Below are 24527 nucleotides of genomic sequence, written 5' to 3' on the forward strand. Positions count from 1 at the left end.
GCCTCTGACATATAAAGAGGCTAAGTCATGCAAACTCAGCAATAAGTGGGAGCTAGCTATGCAGGAAGAGATTAAATCTCTGTATGCTAATGATACTTGGGATCTTGTGTCGTTGCCCAAAGGAAGAAAGCCTCTTCCAAACAAATGGGTTTACAAAGTAAAGACAGTTGATAGGAAACCCAAGTACAAGGCAAGATTGGTTGCCAAAGGGTATGCACAGAAGGAAGGGATTGACTTCCAGGAGGTCTTCTCACCTGTCGTGAAGATGACCACACTACGTGTGCTTTTTGCTCTCACTGCTGTATTGGATTTAGAGCTGTACCAAATGGATGTGAAAATAGCTATTCTGCATGGTGACATTGATGAGGAGATCTACATGAAACAGCCCGAGGGTTTTGTAGTTCCTGGAAAAGAGCAGTTGGTGTGTAAACTAAAACGCAGCTTATATGGGCTGAAACAAGCACCACGGCAGTGGTACAAAAAGTTTGACACTTTTATGCTCTCTCATGGGTTTACGCGCAGCCATGCAGATCATTGTTTGTATATGAAAAAGGATACAGATGGCAGCCCTATCATACTTGTTTTATATGTGGATGATATGTTGGTAGCTGGGAAGAGAAAGACTAGCTTGGATGCCCTCAAAGATCAGCTGAAATCAGCTTTTTCCATGAAAGATTTGGGGAATGCAGAGCATATATTGGGCATGAGGATTCGTAGGGATAGAATGCAGAAATTGCTGTTCTTATCTCAAGAAAAGTACATTGAAAAGGTACTGGACAGATTTAACATGGCTGAAGCTAAGCCTCTCGGAGTACCCTTACCTCCATACCTTAAGCTTAGTAAAGCCAACAGCCCAAAAGATGACATGGAAGCCAATGCTATGAAGGGAGTCCCTTATGCATCAGCTTGTGGCTCTCTTATGTATGCTATGGTGGCTACTCGTCCAGACATTGCTCATGCAGTGGGAGTTGTCAGCACGCTTATGTCAAACCCTGGCAAACCACATTGGGAGGCTGTCAAGTGTATTCTTAGATATCTGAAGGGTACACAAAGAAATTGTATTTGCTATGGGCAGGGTGCACTTATTCTACAGGGTTATTGTGATGCAGACATGGCAGGTGACTTAAACACTCGCAGGTCCACTAGCGGATATGTCTTTACAGTTGCTAGAGGGGCCGTCTCTTGGTGCTCGAGGTTGCAGAACATCGTAGCACTGAGTACTACTGAAGCTGAATACATATCAGCTACTGAAGCTTCTAAGGAAGCTATATGGTTGAGCAGACTCGCAGAGGATCTCGGCATGTCTATGAGTACTCCAGTGTTGGGATGTGATAGCCAGAGTGTTGTGTATCTGGCTAAAAATGCCATGTATCATTCACGCACAACGCATATTGATGTGCGATATCACTTTATCAGACAGATTTTGGAGGATAGTCTAATCACATTGACCAAGATCAAAACACAGGACAACCCTGCAGATGTTCTCACTAAAAGTCTAGGCAAGGCTCAGCATGAGCATTGCATACGACTAGTGGGAGTTGGTTAAAGGTTCACTCCGGACCTTTAAGTGGGAGGTTGTTGGGATGTAAAGGTCCTTTATTCACCTCTGTGTTTTTTACACGTGTATTATGTTGTACATGTGAATGCACCCTTACAGGCCCTAAGTATAAATACATTTTATTCTTTGTGTACCAACACATTGTTGGTACACCCAAATCAATTCGTCACTCTTACTCTCACTCTCACTCACCTGCTCACTTCCTCTGCTGCAAATCTTCATGCTTCCGCTACCCGCACACTCCAACAGAGGGTAGTGGAAGGGGCTGGTGAGAGAAGGGAAGTGGTTGTGGTGATTGAAGAGGGTGGTGAAGAATGACTAGAGAGAGTGGTGGGGTGAAGAATGACTGAAGAGTGGTGGGGTGGTAGTGAATGAAGTGATTGTCTATCTATAGCCATGAGTTGTCTAGGGTGGCGCACCACTGTGTGGGTGCCTAGTGAAAAAGTGGCCAAAATGTGGACACCAACCCTTTTTGGGGCTGTTAGTGCGAAACCCTAAATGAAATGTGTAAACTGAAAAAGTGGTTTCTTAACATATTGGGCCCTCTCTTTCCAGATATCATCCATAATACTTAGATAAGCTTTGTTCAACATTGGAGTATCTTGACAATGTCTTCCCTTTCTTCAAGGTAACAAAATGGCCCAAAAAAATGGTTAGGGCATCACAATAGCATTTTGGGGCTTTGAGAAAGCTTGTGACAAGGTTGATTGGGACTTGTTGGAGCATAAGATTGCTAGATTGGGTAATATTGGACTTCAAGAAAGCTTATGGCAAGGTGGATTGGGATTTTTTGGAGGGTAGCATCACCCAATTAGGCATTTGTTAATAGTGCATCAACATTGTATCAACAGCCTACAGGCCAGCCAACAGTAGGGTGATTAGAGGTAGATGCAAAAGGGTGAGGAGTTGCAACTAGAGAGATTAGTAACCTAGGTTTGTCATTGGTTGCTAACCTTTTTGTGATCATCATAGAGGTGATGTTGTAGTTCAAGCCATGAAGTTGGGGGCCTCAAACTACGAGTAAGTATTGAGTCAAAGTTGATGGACTTAGAGCATACATGTGGTATGACGTAGAACATAGGGTATGAAATTATGATGTTGGAGGGGCTTCACTTAGCATTGGAGGTATTTTGCATAGAAGGCGGAGTGAGAATCAACTAGTGCAAGTTTGTTGGTTTTCTTGGGCTGTACATGAGTGGTAGAGTGCAAACAACAAGATATCTTTGGTTATAGGTGGACTTGACATGACAGGGGCTCAACGTTCATACATCTGATGATCCCATTTGGCAGAAGTTGACATGCTGGAGCACAATATGCCTCTCAAATTTTTGCCTTCAGCAAGGTCTTGCTAGTGATGGGCTGGTGTATAGCTTGTTGCTGGTGCTTCTTGTCAGCATGTACAACTCGCTTGTGCCAATTCCTTCGGAATATCTGTGTGTTAGTGTGCACATCATTATTCCAAAAAACTCTATACTCGATCTGCTCAGCTCGATTTATTGGATCATCTCACTTTTCATGCGTACTCCATGCACATGCACAAAACATGTCTTGTAACAAGTCACTTTCTATTTTATAAAGTTAGTAAGGTGACACGTATCAAATACTAGAATTTTTCTTTGCTAGATATGCCCATGCTCATAAGGTGCCATCAAAGATCCATGATGCTTGAAGTTGTAAGGTCCCCATTTCAAGGAGAAGCCATGTGCGAGCTTGTACATTGATTGGGTTATCCTAACTTCCATCTAGAATGAGGTCTATGAAAAGAGATGGTAAAAAGGTGACCTATGCAGGTATAGCCTACATGTTAGATAGAGCAATTAAGTTGGTACCAACTCGAGGCACATTGTATCAAGTTGCAAGGATGTGGAAATTGTCACAGGCCCCTTGTCTAGATCACCATCTAATGTTCATTGTGGAAGTGCATGGGTGCACACAATCATCACATGTTTATTTATTTTTTTCATTAAAAGACTCACTTCTTCTCTAATTTAATGTGTACTCTCTATCCTTTGCTCAAATTCTGTTTGGTGCACCATTCTTGTCACTTGAATTGGTGCTGTACAAGATTGAGATGTAGGACACGATCTTCATCATGGGAGCTGGTTCATGTGCAGTGGTGGGCTTGGATGCCTTACCTAGTCATTAGGTCCTAGACCTCTCGGCATCATGATTGGAGGTCTAGGAGCATGTTGGGAATCTTATAGGGTGGCACATTTGAAAGGCTCACTGCCTGCTGGTTTGGGGAGAGTTCTTCAGTAGTGTTTGCCACCTTTTGGCAGCTCTAGTCCTCTTATCATTCACTCCCTTTGCAGGTACTGGGAGCACCTCCACCAGAAAGACTCTCATTAACTGCAGTAGGTTAATAGACGTTTCTTCTCACCTAGGTTTACCATGGTTTGTTTTTCCACACTGTTGGATGGAAGTCCCAAGTGTTGCTACATCCCCCTGCCTTGGCTTCTTACCCCATTTGCCCCAGACTGCCCTGACAGGCCTTCAATTCTTGTGATGTACACATTTAACTCCAGATATGTTGTTGAGGCTATGCACAACTTTGATATTCTTTGAATAATATAAGCAGCCACATTGTATTTTGCAGACAAGAGAAAAGAAAGTTTCACGAGTGCTACATGCTGTCTGGACTGCAAATGATTAAATATAACTGAAACTGAGTATAGACTGGGCTGATTGGTGTCCATGCCTAAACATGCACCTGGAGAACATTTGAAAGATGACATTCAGATGGATCTATTGGTTGTTTATGTGGGTAACGATCTGAAGGTAGTATATAAAATGTCCCAAAAGGGATGAGCTTTCAACAATATAAGGAGAAAGGCTGGGTTGTTTTTTGTGAAGTAGTTAATCTTCCTGAAAGATTGGGTCTTGTAATTGTAGTATTTGTGACTTTGTTGTGCTTGCAATTGCCTGGTTTTGACAAAGTTCATTTCAAGATTTTGGTAAGCTCTTAAACCGGTTTGATTTAAAGTAGTGTCGAGGTCAGTGATGCAGTCACACAATGTAGTCAAACAAGCTTACAAACAAAACGTCATGGAACTGTGATGAGCGGGGCAAAATGTGCAAAAATTCTGGAGGCAAGCATAATGCTGATGGGCTCCATAAAAAGAAAAAAAAGCACTAATGAACTATGCAGCAACTGGAAAATTAGTGTCATGCCCAATCATTCTGGTGTGATTGGAATATTGAATAAGCAGCATATTAAACAGTGTTGGAGATGATGGGAATACTTCTTATAATCACGGGGAAAAGTTTGTTTTGTTTCAAAAACATGATTCTGAAGTAATGGCTCTTGGTTTTTACAGGAAGCACCTGAAGGGGAGAGATGCCCTAATGTGGCAGTAGTTTTGGGCGGTTTCCAGACAAAAACAGGAGAACAGGTTCTTTGGTGATGTTCAGTTTTTTAGATTCTCTTTGGTATCTCTAGATCCAGCAAAGGTCAATCTTTTCTAGGTCAGCTATTGCAGATGAATTCTGGCATGATCAGCTTCATTTAAAGCCAGAAAAGTTTGGTGTCATTTACAGATCATAACAACAAGAAGCATTTCAGAGGCCAAACTCATAAATCCTTAAGGTGTTTCTGGCCATGCGAAAGTCTATAGGCATGGAGCCACTCTTAAGTGATGTGGGGACATGGCACTTTCTCATTTGTGGTTGCAGTCTTATTCAATTTGAAATCTTTGACCTTGAAGCTATACTGACAGTGCAATGCCATCATTTATCTGAGTCCAGCTGTCTTACTTTCTATGTATTTTTATTGCTGGTCCAAATATTGGATGCATTATTTAATAAAACCTCAGTCAGGGTTAGAGCCTGAAACTAGAGCAAGCAAAAAGATCCATCTTTCAGGAAGGTTTTAGCTGTTATTGCTCATATAAGTTGTCATGAGAGACTTATGTCTACTAACTTGTCATTGGACTTATGTTTACAAGGATTCAATTCTTTAGGTAGTGTCCTTACAACTGCATTGGTTATAGTGTCTCTGATTTAAATATCCTTATAGTGTCTCTATTTGGTAAGCATTCCCTCAGCTCGACTGGCGGAATGCTTACGAAACCAATTTACTTGAGGCCCATTTCCAAATATTTTGGTCAAAGCGAGGTTAATTTATCTGACACCTTTATTTAGATTCCATCCAGCCACAGGTATACCCTTTCCCTTATGAACCTTGAGAAGTTTGCAACTTCTTACGCTAGGAATAATATAAGTAAACAGTATGTAGTTTTCTTGCTAAGAAGGGTCAATGCTTTTTGTCATCCATGTGGAATATGTATCCAAATAATTTGTAGCTGGACCAAAATAAAACAGGATAATGCTGGTTTGTTAATAGTCAATAACTAAAATCATTACGCTTTGCTTTTGAGCACCAGAGTCCTTTCATTTAGGAAGTTTTTTATTTTTCTATTTTGTGGTTTATCAGTGGCTTGTTTATCGAGACGATGGAAAGATAACTGCAGCAGAATATGTCAAGATTGCAAGTACAGCAACAGCAGAAGGGAAAGCAGTCGGTGAATGGGATTTTTTAGACTTTTTTGATCATGAACGTCCTATCAAGCGACGGCGCATGTTTATCATCAAGCTAATTAGGGGAGCTCTCAATGGGCTGGCATACATGCATTCCAAAGGTCGGCTACACCAAAGTCTTGGGCCTGCCTCAGTTGTTCTCAAGTACCATTCTTACTCTATAGTTTCTGCTTAATAGTGAACAAAATGCCTGTAATTGGGTGACTAATTGTTGGTGGATTTTGAACTGTCATTCAATGTGGATACACGGTCACGGTCTATGTTTTGTGTAGAAAGTAGCAAATGGGATCTCTAAGACAGCATTTGGCCATCACCCAACCCTTGGGGAGACTAGTATGCTTCACACCCTTCGCGATCATCCTCCACTAGATGCTTTGAAAGATGCTATGTAGGCAGCTCTTCTAGGGTCCTGAGCCAAAGTCATAGCAGCTGTACCCCCTGGGGAGTGATGCTTCTGGGTGTAGTTTGCTAGTGCTCTGTAGTGTAAAATGCCTCTTGCCAACACTAGCTGGCTTGACCTCTGAACAATGGTGGCTATTTTCCAGAGATGAGCCCAGGGTAAGGACTATTTCTTCACTAGGTGACGATACTGCCATCACTTTTCTTTTTCTGGGCTTGGAAGAGCATTTCCAGCCTTATCTATTTGAGAGTGGGGCATCCTTGGACATATGATTCAGAGGGATGGGACCTTTGCTGATGCCTCATTGAAGAAAGGCTGCAAATTTTCCAACTTCAACATGAACCAAGGATTCTGCACCCTGATCTAGAGATGAACTCCTGCCAAGCTGCCTGCTTTTCTGCTTTAGTGATATGAATGCATCTGCTCCAGCCTCCTATTCTCGAAAGCCTCCACCATATCAAAATCTCTATTCACTCTTCAATGATTGACTGAGGCATAGTCTGACTGAGGGTATTCCTAAATTATCTTCTATCTTGCTAACTATTTTGGGCATAAATTACCAGTAATCCAAAGAGTGCATCATTAACCCTCACAGAGACCCAAAGGGCACTCCCCAAGAACAAGGTTCCCCAATCTTGTGCTGCATGTGTCTGCTGCTCTTTTATATATATGAGGGCTTTTGCTTGAATCTTTGTATTGCCTACTGCTGCAGCCCGGTAACTGAAACTTTGTCTTGGTAATAGCTTCCTGCAACCTTGTCTTTCTTGGGAGAGGTGATACTATTGTATTGTGACCTCCTGGAGGTACTCAAATCGATCTCCAGCTGCATGGCCATTTGAGAATGGTCCATCCGCCCAAATTTCTGCAATATGCTCTTTGAGATCATTGTTATAGTGTAGGTGTTTGGGAATCGTTCCTAGACCCAGATGGTCCTCCTTGGGACCAGGTGCTAAGAGGAACTAGAAACTGCCTTGAATTCATCACATCTTCTGGCTCTCAAAGCAGTCCCAAAAAGAATTATTTAATCAAATAAGGCAAGGCGACTGGCTCAAAGAGTCTATAAACAAGAATCATTGTCATTGCCACTTTCATCCTTGTTCATCTCACATTAGTATCCACTTTCCAACCTCTCCTTGTTGCCATCATTATCATAGCATCACCATCTTTCAGCTGCTGCCTACTGCTCATCACTCTTAAAGTGCTGTGGTGTTGAACTAAAATATCATTAGCCTTCATTAAATAACCCCAACACTTGAGGTAATTAATGAATTTTAACCATTTCTTTTAAACATGCGCTGTTCGAGAGAGTTTCAATGTCCCACATGTAAACCCTAATTTGGGAGGCCCCAAACTTTCTATCAGTTGACAGCCAGGCCTCCCACTTAGCCCAAATTTTTTTTTTGCAAGTTTTAGGTGCTAGAGATTCACTGCCCACACCCCATTCGCAAAGGACATCTCAGAACCTGCCCCACACTATCTATACCCATATGGTGCTTGTTTCCAGCCTTCTCTTTGCTGCCGTGACCATCCACTATTGCTGCCAACTCTCATCTACATCCAGAAGGCTGCATTTACAGCATTGCAGCTTGTTTGGGACTGTTTACTGCATCTGCTGCATCATCTACCGCTAGCCACTATCTTTTGGGCATCGTTTGATTTGTTGGTTGCTGTATGGACTGCCATGTCATCACAGATTTGTATTGGGCTCAACAACAAGTTGAAGGTAAATTTGAGTTTTCCCTTTTAGATTCGGTGCACCAGTCTAATGATTTTGTAGAAAGGATGGAAGCTCCATAGCCTGAAATGAATGAATTTGTAAAACACAATGCTCATGTAGCAAACACACTATGCAGTGAATGAATACTGTAGCTTGAATTCTCGTGTCTTGAGGACCAAGGTAGAGGTAATGACTTGGAGAGTGTGTCATACTTCAACAGATCATCAAACGTAGGAAGATAGCCTCTGAAGACGTTTGACAGCAGCAGACGCAAGAATAGATGTTAAATCGATGCCAGAAAAAGCAGCGAGGAGAGAGAAAACTGCAAACACAGCCCGATGAACAGCAAACATTGCCATGTAGGATGTTGCCAGCTGATGGGAAGACGCGAGTGCAAAAGACAAAGTAGTAATATGGTAGCAGTAAAATGGTAGGAAGTGGCACAAGCTGCAAGGTAGAGGCTAGAAACAGGCACTGGATGGGTAAAGAAAGCGTGGGACAGCTTAAGTTGAGATGTCGTTCACTAAGAGGGTGTGGACAATGAAGTGTTAGCACTTGAAACTTGCAAAAACGAGATTAAGCTGAATGGGAGGGCAAGCTTTCTATTTATAGAAAGTTTGAGGCCTACGAAATAAGGGTTTCCATGTAGGACAGCTCTCGGTTTAAAAGAATAGTTACAATTTGTTAATTGACTTGAGTTTTAGAGTTATTTAATGAAAGATAATGATAATTCAGCTCAACAATTGATCTCTCTAGCTCTCTCATCTACACCTAAACCATTCACTTCTCTACCTCTCTCATCATGCCATTCACATCTTTACCCTCATTTACTCCCATGCTAGATATATAGTTAAATACTTCTTAATCTTTTGATTCTACTTTTATCTTTTCAACAAGACTTTGGTTATTCCAATAAAGAAAGAATCATGCAATCAAGATATTGGTTAATTAGTCCTAAAGAAGAAAGACTTTTTATTTTTGAACTCTAAAAAAGGTGAAGAGTACAAAAGGTTAATTCCTCCCTGTTGGGGGTTGCCATTGTCCTTGTTGAGGGTTGCCACCACCTTGCTTCCCTGGTTGGGGATTACCCAATTGGGAGGAAGTAGGGTTGTCATGTCACATGGTGTGTGATTAGCGCTGGGTGATTCTAGTATGGTTGGATTAATAAATCTTGGACCTATGTCCAATGCTGCTAAAAAAAATTTATATAAAATTTTAGTTCACAATCTTGGACTTAAAACATATATTTAGAGACTTTATTTTAAAGTAAATGCAAAAGAGAGTTGAAATTAGAGGGATAGAGAGGTTGAGGTAGTAAGGGAATAGGAAAGGTAGAGAGATTAAGGAATAGAGATAGCATGAGGAAGTAGAGAGCTCGAGATGTCAAGAGTGCTTAAGGGAGTAGAGAGTGTGGGAAGCTCAAATGAGAAGATACTAGAAAGGATTAGAGAGTGTGTGAAGCTCAAATGAGCAGATACTATAAAGGATGAACAAGATGGGGGAGGGGAAGTGGTAACATTTGATTAAGTTATTAATCAAATGTGCAAGGTTGTTTAGCACATGTGATGCACATGGCAATTATTTCATGGGAATGGGCCAAGGACCCCGAGGATGTAGTGGGTGTTAAAGGCAAAAGTTGTGTTAAGTTATGCCAACTGGGTTTTGGTGGTCAGTTGGTGCCAGGTTGGACCCTAGGACAATTGTTTGGCCATTAAGTGTCAGTGGTGACACTAGGGACTAGCATTAATTAATTAATTAATGCTAGTCTAAGGGTCAACAGAGGTTGGGAACCACTCCAAGTTGCAAATGGCCTAGCCAATTTCATTACAGATGGGCATGTTTAATTTTGGGCAGGGTCAAAAGGACTGAAATTAATTTTTAGAATTAATTAATTCTGAAAAATTAATTTAATGGCTGAAAATGCATTAGGAAGGCTGCCACTTGGCAAAACTTTCCCATGCAACTAGGGAGAAGACTGTTGGAGGGTGGTGGAAGTTGAATTGTAGCCATTCTGAGCTTGGTGGAGGGAGAGAAGGTGATTAGATTTGGCTCTGAGAGGCGACGACGACTGATCGCGCGCCGCGACAGGACAGGGGGCAGCAAGTTTTCTCTTCCGCCTCAAGAGAGGCGGTGGTAGGAGAGGAGGGCTCGGAAGCGAAGCTGGTGTTTTACCCCCCTTTTGAAGCTGTTGGTGCCATCAGATTTGTCATCAGAGCTACGAATCAAAAGATACATTTCAGCTAATTTTCTCTCTCTACAACATTCTCTCATCTCCTCCAGTCTATGCTCAAGCATTCTCAGTAATTCTCAGCCATTGGTAGCATAGTACAGCCAAATTTGGTGGACAGCAGAGAGTTTACTGCTGTAAACCCTAAATTACAGTAGTAATTAGGGTTTAGCAGCCACCTTGGGACCTGTGCCATCAGTCAAAGGCATTGTACACTGAAATCAGCACCGGAAATTCGTGGAATTGTGAGGATTTCAGATGCCAGCCCATCTATTGTGAATTTGGGGCAGCATTTGACCAGTTGGGGTTCCATTAGAGCAAGTCCTGGGTGAAAATCAAGGGGCAATTTGCCCGAATGCTTTGCTGATTATTGGAACAGCAAGGGGATTTTGAATCAGCCAAGGAGATCGTGAAATCTCGGCTTGTAATTCATCCATCAACAATTGAAATTAAAGAAATACCGAAAGGGGCACCAGTTTTGGGGCCAACAGGGTGTCCACTGTCCAAGTTTATGAAGATAAAGTGAGCATTCCAGTTTATGTTCATTTGCTAATTGCTGTAATTAAGTACTGAATCAGGTTAAACCACCCTGAGAAGGAAGGCTGGTTATAGGTAGATGTTTCTATAGAGAGGGAGAGTTTTAGGATTTAGAGTTTGGGAAGAGAGAGAGAGAGAGAGAGAGAGAGAGAGAGAGAGAGAGAGAGAGAGAGAGAGAGAGACTTAAGGTGTGTGAGAGAAGAGAAAAGAGCTGTTGGAAGAGACTAGATGTTAGAGAAGAGAGAGTTGTTGGATGAAAACATGCAAAATAAGTGCATTAATGGTTTAATAATGGTCATTTTGACCTCGGTCTTGGCGTAGTTAATCAGCGTAGTGAAACCCATTAGATGCCTCCGGATAGGATCGAACGAGTCTTACGGGATAGTATGGATCGGATGAGTCAACCCATTCGTCGAATGTGGACAACCTGGGAAGAGGGGATGGGGGTCTCAGTCTTGGATTTTAGTGTTGTGGCTCTTGCCTTTGAACAACACTCATCGTCGAAGTGGTTAGTCTTCTGATAATGTTGACAATATCTATTCTTTTCAGGCACATTCCATGACTTGGATTGCAGAGAATGCCGGATTTTGAGTTTGATTTTGTTTCTCATTTTGATCTGAGTTTTGGTTTTCTTTTCCCTTCCCTTGCTGCCCCTTGTGAGAAGCAGCAACGAGAGCTCACTCTGTGGAGGTCATGCTATGAAATAGATTGAACAAGCGAGCGTAACGCAATAGTTGTCACTCAAATTCATGGAATGTGGTATGATGGATTGTGAGATCACGTTCTAGACAAAATGAAAGTATCTTTGTGGCAGCTTGTTAAGGAACAATGTGACCTAATCGTGCGAGGACGTAGGAGCCCCAGTGGTAGAGAACTCAGTGAGAAGTTGTTGATACTCAGCCAACTTGGCTTTTAAGTTATCTTGGTTAGTGAGTTTAAAGTTTTGGAGCTCATGGTCAAGATTTATGCGATGGGTCCTATCTCGCCCCATAATGGTCAATCAAGTGTCCCAATGCTTTGATGCTAAATCAAAATGTTGAAGTTGAGAATGAAATTGAGGTAATAAGTCTTGCATCAACTCAACAATAGCATAGGTATTTCTAGCCTTCCAAGAGTTGACCACCTCGTATTGAACAAGTGCAGGATCGAGTTGGGATTCCAACCTCTGCACAATATCCCATAGGTTCTCGTAGTCAAGAACATGTCTCATTGGATTGGACTAAGTAGCGAAGTTTGACTCGTTATAGTGAGTCTTGTTGGTAAAGGCATGCTTGGCTAATGAGGAAGAAGAATTATGAGGTGTCTGATAGGTGGAATAAGAAGAATAATGTGGATGAGCAAGTGGTGGAGGGGGATAAGTAGGAGGAAGAGGAGGTGGGTAGGCAGAAATAGGTTGGAAGTGTCCATCCATTTGATGGATGGACCAACCATGATGGGTGGCCAGTACACAATGTGTCAACTGCACATTTCACATAAAGGTTTCTTCATAGTCAATTCCTTGCTTTTGTTGAAACCCTTGTACCACATGGCGAACTGGCCTTCTGTGGACCGGGCGATCCACCAAAGTCTAGGTTCTATTCCGGTCAATGCTCTCAAGCTCCTTCTCCATGGCCTCTCACCATTGGGGATGCTTTAGAGGCTCCTATTGATTGTTCTACTTAGAATTTTCCATAAAGACAGATGCAAATGATGTAGGAGATGTGAGCCTCGCAAATCTTCTCGGTCCCTCTGGGAGAATCTTGTGGAAGGATCCCCCGAATCCTACATGGTGTGTTGGTACTAGTGAGGTAATAGATGTTGAGCTAAAATTACATTCGAAACTTAAATAACTCTTAATTATAGCCCCAAAACTCAAAGTTGCTAAAACTTTTATAAAAAAGAAATGCTATCCTCGAGAATGTGTGTGTCCCATAAGACAAACCCTAATTTGGGAGGACCCATCCATCTATAAATAGACATCCTGCCCACCACTCAGCCACTCTTGTTTTTGTAGTTTCTAGGTGCATTTTCTCTGCTGTTCACATCCAGTTCACAGAGTATATCTTAGTTCGAGATGCTGCCCACTGATGCCCATCCTTAGGCACCTATTGTCCACCCTCTTGCTGTTGTTGGTGACTGTTTCTAGGCTGTTGTATGACTATAAATTGTTGCATTTGCTGCTGAGCCATCATCAGTTTGCTCAATGCAACCTCAGATTTGTAATCTTGCGAGCTGTTGTACGACCAAAAACTTCGAAGTTTTACTGATTCAGCCATTGCCATGTATCACCTAGATCTGCATTTTGCTGTTCCGATCTATCATCTAGCTGCCATTTCATCATCTGATCAGCATTTTGCATATTATGTCCCAGATTGCTTCGTTCGACATCGATCCACCCCTTTTGAGCTGCGCTTGCTGTTGCCTAGCATCTCCGGAGATTGTCTTTGCTGTGTTTCAAGATTCGTCAAAGTGCGACGTACTCTCTTGCTCATACTCTCAGTCTCTGTCCTTGAGACGTGAGGGTTCGAGGATCAATATTTCACCTCTGCATAGTGTGTTTGTTGCATTGAGCATCGTACATTATTCATTCAATAGTGACTCATTATCTTCTTAAGTCCTCATTGTCGCTGAGTTACCCTAACCCTAACTGTGTTCTTTTATCAATTTGTGCTTTGTCTTTATGATTCTTATTAAGTCTAGCCCAATCCACATCTGTCATAGGTGCAGGGTTAGTCTCCAAGAGAGCATCTTCAGAATCCTTGAGAAACAAAATACCTTGCATCTTGTCCTTCCACAAGTCAAAGCCAATGCCATCAAACCTCTTGATTTCAAAGAGGGATTTAGTGTCATTGCTGCTAGAAGCATTTGCAGCCATTTTTCAGCAATAAACCAGAAATTCAATGCTGCAATTTATGACAGCAAAAAATGAGCTGAATATTCAGCCGATTTCAGCCCAATTTTCAGCAAATAATAGCAAGATTCAATCCAAGTACATGTACAGCAGTAGAACGAATGACTTTTAGCAGTATGATTGCAATTTCAGCATACATTAAATGCATATATCACTGCTAGTTAACTCCCACTTCAGCAACATCATAAAAAATACATCTACACCAATCCTAGATTTGCAAATGATCACTAAGACTGCTGCAACATGAATAATCAGCAATACATCAACTCAATGGGAGCTATCCAACATGTGTACTGCATACGTATGTGCTCGTGTCATCTTCTGATACCCAAAACACCAAGATATCTCTGCAATTTCTCCAAGATCGCACAAGCGGGAGATAAAAAATGCTCAAATTACTCTGCTTATAACCACAAGATTGCTTCAGCAATATTCCTAAAGTGCATTTCATGCATTAATTTTGCCAAAATCTAGAGATTTCAGCAAAAGCCCCAAAATTTCACTGACCGATCTGTCCCGATTGCATTAATACATGTTCTGGAAAGCATAAAACGGGCAAGATTAGCAAAATTTCACGAAATTTTGCAAGAGCCCTAAATTTCTTGGGCTCAATTGTGCACCAATGCCAGCCAATCTGACTCAACTGAACAAAATTTCACCAATATAGCAAAAGCCCCAAATTTTATGGGTCCAGTGTTGAGAAATTTCACTCAAATGAGCAAAATTTCAGTAAGTTTGGCAAAATCCCCAATTCAAACGCACACAATGTCTGCAATTTCTGATGTAGATGCCTCAATTTTGCATGAGCAGCACTCAATCTAAAAAATCCCTGATTTTTGGGTATAATTATGCACAAATCTGAATTTTGTGCTTATTCACACGAACCTTGTCAAGCCAAGGGGAAATTCAAGGAGAATTTTGAAGAGAAAAAAAACGAATTTGTGGTCCTTTGTCGCAGGTTACACCTATCAGTTATGCAGGTTGCGTAGGTTGGCCCGTCAGTCACGTGTCGCTTGCTACCGTTCAGTCGCTTGTCGACAGTCACAAAGCTATCGCCCAACAATCTCGTCCAGTCATATCCAGTCCCTCGCCTACGCTGGTTGTCAGCTGCACACGACCTGGAGTACCTCAGTGCCCGTCAGTTACTCACTCGACCTGGACATCGTCGCGTGCAGTTCTTGTGCGTTGGTCAGTTACACGTGGCGCCCATTAGTCAGTAGCCCATCAACCGCCTGCCCCATGTCTGCCTTTGACCTCAGGAAGCGTGCACTCTGTGCTCTGATACTAGTTTGAAGGGGAGAGAGTGCGCAATGGAGTGCAAGATCAAGGCGTGCTGAAGAGCAGAGCTAAGAGTTAGAGAGAGTGAGCGTAGAGATAGGTGTACCGTTCATTATGGTACACAAAGAATAAAAGAATGTATTTATATGCTAGGGTACAAGGTACAATAAGGGTGTGTTCACACCCATAAGACTATTTACACGGAGACGAAGGGACTTTACACCCAACAACTTTTGCTTCAAGTTTTGCTTTTCAAGGTTGGTTTCAAGAAGGTGAAACATCGCATTCTTCATTTCCATCTTCATCCACTTATCAATTTCAAAGAACAAATTCAGAAAATCAATTTAATAAATTCACTCGCACATCATCACCTCAATTGAAAATTTCACCCATCCTACCTACTTCTTCTGCTACATTACTATTCACTCAATTCACTTCTCCTATGCATACACAAGTGGTCCAATCTCACATCACATGGGGGTTCTCAAAATATAGACACACTTTTAGGATCTGTTCGGCATAGTTGTCTCCGTATGACGTACGGTATGATCTGTATGGTATGTACACGTACGGATTCGTACGTTAAATTTGGCCCTTTCTGGACACCCTGGTCCTTAGTCCCGCGTTCCACTTGCCGCCTTGCCTTTACTCCCGCGCGTTCCGCTTGCCTACGTAGCACTTTTGGGGGGGTGGGAAGCCTTGGATACGTCATCCCATCCCCTTTTCCAACTATGCATGGCCTGTGGAGTCTCCCTCTGTTTCAATTTTCAAGACTCAAGTATAAAGAGTCGAGAGTCAAGAAGGATACATGCTTAGTGTTTCTTTCTCTAATAGGGAAACATCTTTAGACTTATTCAGGAAAAGAGTCATTGTTACCTTCAATAAGTCATTGGGCTTGGTGCATAAGAATTAAGTCGTATTTGGCGTGTGAGATCTCGTATGGATCGTAATATCCAAAGTAGTTAATGATATCTCTGCCTATGTTGGAATATATAAAAGTAAGTTGTGTGTACCACTCTTGCTTGGTTCTCAGCATAGGTTATTTGGGAGCTTGAAGTGGTGAACATGTGTTTGAAGTCATCTTCCCTTGAGAGTTTTTTCTCGGATGTTGAGCTTTCAGATCAAGACTTAGGTTCTTCAGAGACTACATAGCTGAGGGGTGTAGATAGTAGTGAAAACTAGGTGCCAACTGACGTAGGATATGCAAAACAAAGATAGGCAGATTGGTTGGGAAGCCTTCTATTTATAGATGTGGACACGGAAACTTCAGTTATTTTTAATAAAGTTTGGTAACTTTGAGTTTTGGGGCTGTTTCAAAGGGCTGCTTAAGGTTTACATTTGTAACATACCTTTTTAGCTCAATAGGGGTTGTATTACTTGGTTGGGTTTCTTCTTTAATGGATGCATCAACATTTTTTGGACCTCCACTCGATCCTTTGCTACCTTGGGATGCATTGTAGACCCCTGGAGCTTTCTTTGAAGGTTGTTCATGGCGTTTGAGTTTTCTCTTCTACGAGCTATATCATCTTGTGTTTCATCTTGTCTGCTTCGTTGGTCATCAGCCACAGCTGGAATCTAAGAGGGGGTATTAGCAGACATGTCTTTACCTATCGTTCTCTATGTCACTTTCTTGGTTGCGAGTATTAGGCAAAGTTGAAGTTTGGAGCTTTGGTACTGTCCATGTTCGTCAGTCCTTTGCATGTGTCAGCATGTTCATGGTGTTTGAGTTTCTTCTTCTACGAGCTATACCATCTTGTGTTTTATCTTGTTTGCTTCGTTGGCCTTCAGCCCTAACCAGAATCTAAGAGGGGTAATTAGTAGACATGTCTTTACGCGTCTTTCTCTATGTCACTGTCTTGGTTGTGAGCGTCAGGCAGAGTCTCGTGTGGATGTTGGAGCTCTGGCACTGTCTACTATGTATGTAAGTCCTTTGCATATGTTAGCATGTTCTAGGCACATCAAATTAAGAATAGGGTTTTTGAGATTTCTGTCCAAACATGTTCGTGTTTGTCCAACAGTCCACATGGCTCTTGTTATCAATGAGCATAGAAACATGAAATGGTGAATGGGAATGGGGACGTGGGAACGGGAATAACATTAAACAAATTAAAATTCATGAAAAGAATTTAATATTTCATTCATAATCCATGTGGAGTATTAAAACCAAGGTATATAATCCACAAGGACAAATCATTTTAAGTTTTAACTTTAAAGATATCATGCATCATTCTAAAACTAGTTATTATAAATTGAATTACAACTTACAAGGCTCAAGAGTTAAGCTAGTCAATTATAAAACGCATAATACATATGCTGTAAAACAATGAACAATAAACTAAACTTTAAAGTCTAAGATGAAAGAACATGCCCATTGCCAAAAAAGACTACAAATATGAAGTCTAATCTCTAGACTGAAGCAAAATGCAGCATGCCAAAATAGCCCAAAGGGCAAGTATAAGATTGCAAGTATAATTATAATGTTGGCATGGCACAACTGCCCAAAGTGTCACACTGCCATCAATGATCATAATATCATATACATGTGTCATGAGACTCATGATAAGCAAACTAAACCAAAGATCATCATCATGATTTGAGACTGCTCTAGCTACTCCTGAAGTGTCAACCTCATGATCATGTGTACCATGAATTGTTGCATGTCCCTCATCAGCATGTGTCTTCTCTTGTTGTTGCATCTCTCACTTTGTGAATGGATCGGGCTTTGTTGTAATAATGTTACATAACATTCTCAAATTAGCACTAACAAATACTAGATCATTTGCTCTCTCCACAATAAGATGGTTTCTCTTCTTTGAAGCAATGTAAGCTTATGTACTCCACAATTGCTCCAAACAAGAAAAACTAATTTACTGACTCAAAATACAGATGGCTAGCTTTTGCTACTCAGGACTATCTAAACCATAGTTCTCCCACCACAAAGCTGCCTCAATCTTACAACGATCCTCTTATGCATCCCCACAACCAAAAGAACCCCAAAAGGTTCTATGATATGAAAGCTAGTCTTTGATCTTTCATCTAGTGCCATGATCAGGCACATCAATATGTGTCTTTTCTTGTTGTTACATCTCCCACTCTGTGAATGGATTGGGCTTTGTTGTCATATTGTTACATAGCATCCTCAAATTAGCACTAACAAATACTAGATCGTTTGCCCTCTCCACATCAAGACGGTTTCTCTTTTTTGAAGCAATGTGAGTGTATGTACTCCACAATTGCTCAAAACAAGAGGAGCTAATTGACTGACTCAAGATACAGATGGCTAGCTGTTGCAACTCAGGACCATCCGAACCATAGTCCTCCCACCACAAAGCTGCCCCAATCTTACAGTGATGCTACTATGCATCTCCACAACCAAAAGAATCTTGAAAGGTCATATAACATGAAAGCCGGTCTCTGATCTTTCATCTAGTGCATGATCAATCACTAGACGAGACAATGTTAGTCTCCATGCATTCATAAGCTCAGTGTTATTCTCCTGACCTTTGCCCTGGAACTTAGGATCCATAACAAATACAGTTGTATACATGGGTGAGCTATAGGAGTTCCACCTTGTCACAACTAAATGGTATATCTTCTCATATGTCTTATTATTTGGTGCCAACTCTTGTAGCTTTTTATTTAGCCTATCCATAGCCTTATATACCTTGCCAATGCAAGGTTGCATTGTATCCATAACCCTCAATAAATGCACAATAGGTGATCCCATAGCATCTCTCTGCTTTACATCATTCCAAAAATGAGAGTTATTTTCTTTCTCCAAGCATACGATACCTGTAGGAGTATTTGCTAATGTTGATGAGGTCATCACTAAGAAATAACTGCCTCAAGGCACCATTGCATTCTTCTCTTAATGTGCCTAGTATTAATAAGTTAAAGGCAAATTTGGCATCGGAGTATATTAAAAGTGTCTTCTTCGATCGCAAAGAAAATTGATGGCGAAGAAACTGGTGATTCAAAACAAAGCTAACTGTTTGAGCTCCTTACTCTATGATAGGTGCAATCCATGATAGGTTACCAATATTCTTTATTAGGTTATTCAAGCAATGAGGCATACAATATGAAACTATGATATGCGGCTAATATCCTTGGATAATAGCACCTGCTTTCCTATTTGCAGGCTCTCCATGTGCAATGAATCCCACAACATGCTCTAGGCCAATAAGCTTAATACCTGTAACCCACTCAACTGCAAGTACATCTATTGACTTTCATATCCCTGATGCATCATGTGAAGATATGAAATCCAACCATGCCATGAATGGATTGCTTGCGATGGATTGCTTGCGTGTATCACTCCAACCATCATCAATCAATGAAACTCCATTTTTAGCCCTTAGGCTCTTTCTAGTCATTGCTGCTTGCTCAAGAAGGAGCTTTTCCTTGGCGAACAAAGTGGTGCGTAAGATATGTAATGATGGAGGTACATACGAAGGGCCATACTCACCAATCTTCTTGCACATCAATTTAAAACACTGTGAATTGGATGCATAAAACTGAATGTGGTCATGATAGAAAAATTGTGCCATTGATGTATCCACCTCTTCCTTTTTCTTGGGATCTCAACTAGCATCAAGTGTGCTCTATCTACGTGCAACATGTGGTCTCGTTGATGCCATGGCTGATGCAATGCCTGTAGTAGGTGTGGAGGTAGTACTTTTTGATACTGATCTTGCTCGAGACACATCTGATGGGGATGGTGTCACAAAAGTTAGAGGGTTAATTGCAACACGTTGTTGTCTAGATGCAAGATAAGATTATTGACTTGCTACACGATCACGAAGCTCCCTTTGCTTTTGCAAGATCACATTAGGACAAAACTGTACCTTTGAATTTGGTTCATGTAGGAGATGAGCTTAGACCTAATTATGCATAGGACGAAACAAGTGGCAATTCGTATTCCATATTCTAATATTTAAGTAACTTGGAAAAATTAAAATCAATAAAAGTTTGAAATAGAAATGCTAGGTTCAATGGATTTTCTTGTTTGCTTCACTAGTTCACTTGTATAGGCAAAGCTTGCAAGCCCATGGTCGAGATCCTTCACCACCCAATAGGTAGTCAGCATTTACTTCTTCCCACCCTGACCAATCATCGGACTTTCTTTCTTGACCACTGGTATGACGAGTGGGCTGGGAAGATGAAGCCATTTCAGGCTGAAACCTGAAATAAAAATGGCTGAAAAAGGCCTAAAGTACTAGATGTTGCAAAGAGACTTGAGAGAAGGGAGAAGACTCGAGTGAGGGAGAAGTTGAGAACTTGGAAGAGAGAAGGGAGAAGGAAGAAGGAAGAAGAGAAGAATGGAGAAGAGAGAGAAGAGGGAAGTAGAGGAAGAAGGAAGAGGGAAGTTGGAGAAGAAGGAAGAGAGAAGAGGAGGTGATGGTGATGCAGACGGGAGCAGGCCAGACGGGGGCAGTAGACGAGACGCGGGGCTGGAGCTGACAGGACCTGCAGGACAAGAGCTGACAGGGGTGAGCGCATACAGACGGAGCGAAACGAGTAGGAGGCAAGAGTGGGAGAGGAATTCAAGAATGCAGTTACTATCCCTATCATGGCAAAAGCAAGGATAAGGTGTTGGCTACATAGATGAGAGTGAGGTATTGACACCTAGAAATGATGTAACCACATAAAAAAGTACTATCTTTGATCCCTTTTGTATGTTGATGTACAAACTTGGGAGAGGCTTTGCCAAGAATAGCTGAGGCTGCAACCACGAGCAGAACAAAGGGTGAGGTTGACATAGTATGTTGTGGAAGTTGTTAGGCATGTAGGTTTTGGTCCCAGGCAAATATGCAAGGTCCAAAGCTTAGATGATGAAGTTTTCACCTTTGCTGAGGAAATTGATGCCCTTAACGAGCCCCTTGGCCAAACAAAGCAGCTTGGTCATCTGCCTATTGTAAATGGTTTGAAAGCTGCCACCATCTGTACTTATGTGATAAGGGATTAATCACATCCCATGAGTTCAAGAATTTCTTGGCTTCTTGAGAGGTTGCTCACCAGTATGTAGTACTGGCAGGTAATCGAGATGATGCTGAATTTATAATTGCTAGATCTACTAATAATCTATCTCTAGCTGGTGGTGGTTTGGTTTGTAACCCTTCTCTTTCTAGCTTGAGTCAAAATGGGTCCTACCCAGGTTGTCCCACACCAATGTGGTGTATGATCCATGTCCTTGCCTATGGTGACCTAGTGTCTACTCTATCTGTGTCTTTATCTGATATCGTGCCTTCTCTGGCACTTCTTGTATCCTCTGTGGATTGATTTTCCAAGGAAACTTTAGTTTTATTTCAATTATCTCATTGTTTTATTGTAATTAATTAGAGAACTAGTTTGAGTCTTGAAAACCACCTACACAAAGTGGCATGTAGGGAAACAAATAGATCAATACATGGAACCTGTGGACTAAAGCTCAGAAACGTTCTTTCTTCTCCTGAAGGGGAGAACTTTGTTTGTGTGCATCTATCAGAACAACTATGCTTGACTTAGTTGCTGACACTGAACACACACTAAGTCAAATGGTTGAAAATCTCTCTGAAACCTTTTTGCTTTGTACTCCAGCACTTTGGAGGAAAGAGATGTTTACTTTCTTGTACCACAACTACGAGACATGGCCTTCTCTGCTGATATCAGGTATTTCAGTCTCTTAATGTGTCATTCTTGAAGCTCCATTACATTCTGAAAAATGTTTTTGTAACTTAGGTTGCATGTGTGCTAAAGCTCTTAGTTGCTTGAAGGTTTCTTCTCATTTCTTGTGCAGATTATGCTTGTGTTTATACAAGAAACTGGTTGTTTACATTTATTACCATAATTGGTAGGTTACTCTTAGACATAATTTTTAAATCCTTAATGTGGTGTTGACTTGGGGGGGTGGGGCACAGAGAGAGAGAGAGAGAGAGAGAGAGAGAGAGAGAGAGAGAGAGAGAGAGAGAGAGAGATGCTTTTACGAAAAAAGAAGAAGAGAGAGAAATGAAATGAAATGATATATTAACATCTACAAAAGGCCAAAATGACCTATGAGACCCTGAGTTACAATCATGTGTATGATGGTACAAACTGTCTAGGCAAAATATGTAGCACAAAGCAAAATAAAAACGGAAACTAACTATGGCTATGTGTAAAACATAGAGCTCTATCTAGTAACAATGAGCTCCAAATGGTACAATCTCCTGTGGGTATGGAGGGCTTAGCTCTAGCTCGAGCAATAATCCCCTGTATCCGCCTATGAAGGTCTCGTTGGTGTCTGTGTCGAGGCCTAGGACGTGTGGATTGGCTAAGCTGAACAGCTCAATCAATCAGTACTCCTTCTCTGTGTGTGGACTGTGGCAGTGAGAGAGGCTCTCGTGTGGACTGTGGCTGTAACTCTATTGAAGTTTTCTAAGTCTCCTTTGCAAAGAAGTCTGTGAGCTGCCTTTGTGAAGGGCCTCGGTGTCCTGGAGCAGCTGTACTCCTGAGGCGCATGTCACGAAGCCGTCGTATCTCAAGAAGAAAGAGGCCAAGGCATCACTAATTGGTAAAATCCATGACTTTGGATAGTGGTCCAAATCTGTCTCTAAAGAGACAGTGGAAACAACCACGGACCTCATAATACGCTGGGCAGTGACAGATATAATGCTCCTGTGTCTCTGGCTCTAATTGGCATATCTGGCATATGCGCTACTCTGGTGGGGTGGATCTATATCTGCCATTCTCAATCTCTAGCTGATGTGAGGAGGTGTACAACTGGCCAACAGTACATTTGATCCCATGGGAAAGGTGGATGTCCATGTATCTCGGGTGAACAATAAATCCATCATCTGTAGTATGAAGAAAATTCTCGCAGTAGAAAGCCATCTTTGTCCCTAGCTCCTGCCCTGGCATCAACCATGTCCGCCTGATATCCAATTGGCTAAGATCCATCCTGACGATCTTGAGAATCTCTAACTTGCTCAGATCAAGAGATGGTGCATCAAGGGAGTACTGGAAGGGGGGTAACTTGTCCATGCTAAAGCCATGCATCTCAAACCAGGCCGACATCTGTGCATACCAACATGAAGTATCACCCTCTTTGGCAACATGCCTGGAGGACTCAAGGGCCAACCGTGCATATCTGTGTCTGGGTAAGTCCCATAGGCTATGTATGTATGCGACTGATCGGGTGAGGGTCTCTACCACAATCGGTGTAGTTGCTAGCTCGGCTCTGATGATCTCATGTGGCACCGAGGCCTTACATCTGATCATCCTGGATATCATGGACACTAGGGGTTTTTCCATCGACCTCCATCCGTCATAAGTGCGCCCTGATCTGCTACGGTGGTCAAGACTGGGCCCCCATATCTATACTCCATAAAGTAGTGTGGATGTGACCAGTGTATCGAAGAGCCATAGCTTGGTGCGGGGTTCTTGGAATTGCACCTTCGAGCACATCCTCTCCAAACCACCTAGTGCTGTGTATTCGCGAGTCAGTCTAGTGTCTAGTGCCTCTCGCATAGAAAAGGTGGGCCCTGTGAATAAGACTCCCAGGTATGTATAAGAATCCACATACTCCAACTCCTCAGATCCATATGTGAATTTAGGTGCTGATCTACTGACCCACTGTGGTGTAGTATTAAATACCATCACCTTGGCTTTAGCAAGGTTCACTGAAAGCCCAGTGTCCAAAGTATAGGAGTGTAATGCATCCAAGTGTCTCTGTAGACCCTCTAAAGAGTCAGCTATCAATACAATGTCATCTACATACAATAGGAGAGGTATCCAAGTGCCAGCTAGTTGAGCTCCTCTTGGCATGTAATCTATGTATCAGCCTGTCTCTCGGTACTGTGTCAAATGCTTTGCGGAAGTCCACAAAGCAGCAGTAGGTCCATCGGCCATGGGCCCTTCCCTTCTCAACGATCGCTTTGAGTGTGAGGATGTGATCCAATGTGGAGAAGCCTCTCCTAAAGCCAACCTGTCCCTGTGCTCTAAGACCCCACCTCTCTGCCCACCTACTTAACTCATGCTCAAGGATGGAAGCATATAACCTAGCCAATGTGTGCCCAACCATGATAGTCCGATAGTTACTGGGTAGAGTAGGGTCCCCTAACTTGAGGATAGGCACAATAGTGTTCGTGCTCTAGCTTTCTAGTAGGCCTTCACACATGGCTCTGTTAAACATGTAAGCTAGGAATCTTGCCACCAAATCTCTAGCATGGATCAAGTGCTCGGCTACTAATCCATCATGATCTTGTGCCTTTCCTATGCTAAGTCTGTCAATGGCCTCTCGGACCCTACTTTCTGTAAAGAAAGTGGTGGTCTTTGGACAAGGCTCAAGTGGGTCAAGAAGAGGTGGCTGACCCTCCACAGTATAAAGACCAGCTGCATACTCCTCCTATAAAGCGGTGGACGTAATAG

General features: G+C 42.0%; 1 protein-coding gene and 1 pseudogene across 3 annotated transcripts in view; one reads left to right on the forward strand and one right to left on the reverse strand.

Moving 5' to 3' along the window:
• LOC148016482 (Protein kinase superfamily protein) overlaps positions 1–24527 on the forward strand; it is a 133863-nt gene that overhangs the window by 88414 nt on the left and 20922 nt on the right. For all 3 annotated transcript variants that reach the window (XM_087663750.1, XM_087663749.1, XM_087663751.1), the window contains 3 exons: positions 4876–4950; positions 5991–6238; positions 21720–21791. In XM_087663750.1, coding sequence (XP_087519876.1) covers positions 4876–4950; positions 5991–6238; positions 21720–21791 — 395 coding nt within the window. The remainder of the gene's footprint in view (positions 1–4875; positions 4951–5990; positions 6239–21719; positions 21792–24527) is intronic.
• Positions 22536–23912, reverse strand: LOC148016483 (uncharacterized; annotated as a pseudogene).

This window comes from Lygodium microphyllum, chromosome 23, assembly GCF_053477565.2.
Source record: "Lygodium microphyllum isolate KBCC chromosome 23, Lygodium_microphyllum_v1.1.10, whole genome shotgun sequence".
Lineage (NCBI taxonomy): Eukaryota > Viridiplantae > Streptophyta > Polypodiopsida > Schizaeales > Lygodiaceae > Lygodium > Lygodium microphyllum.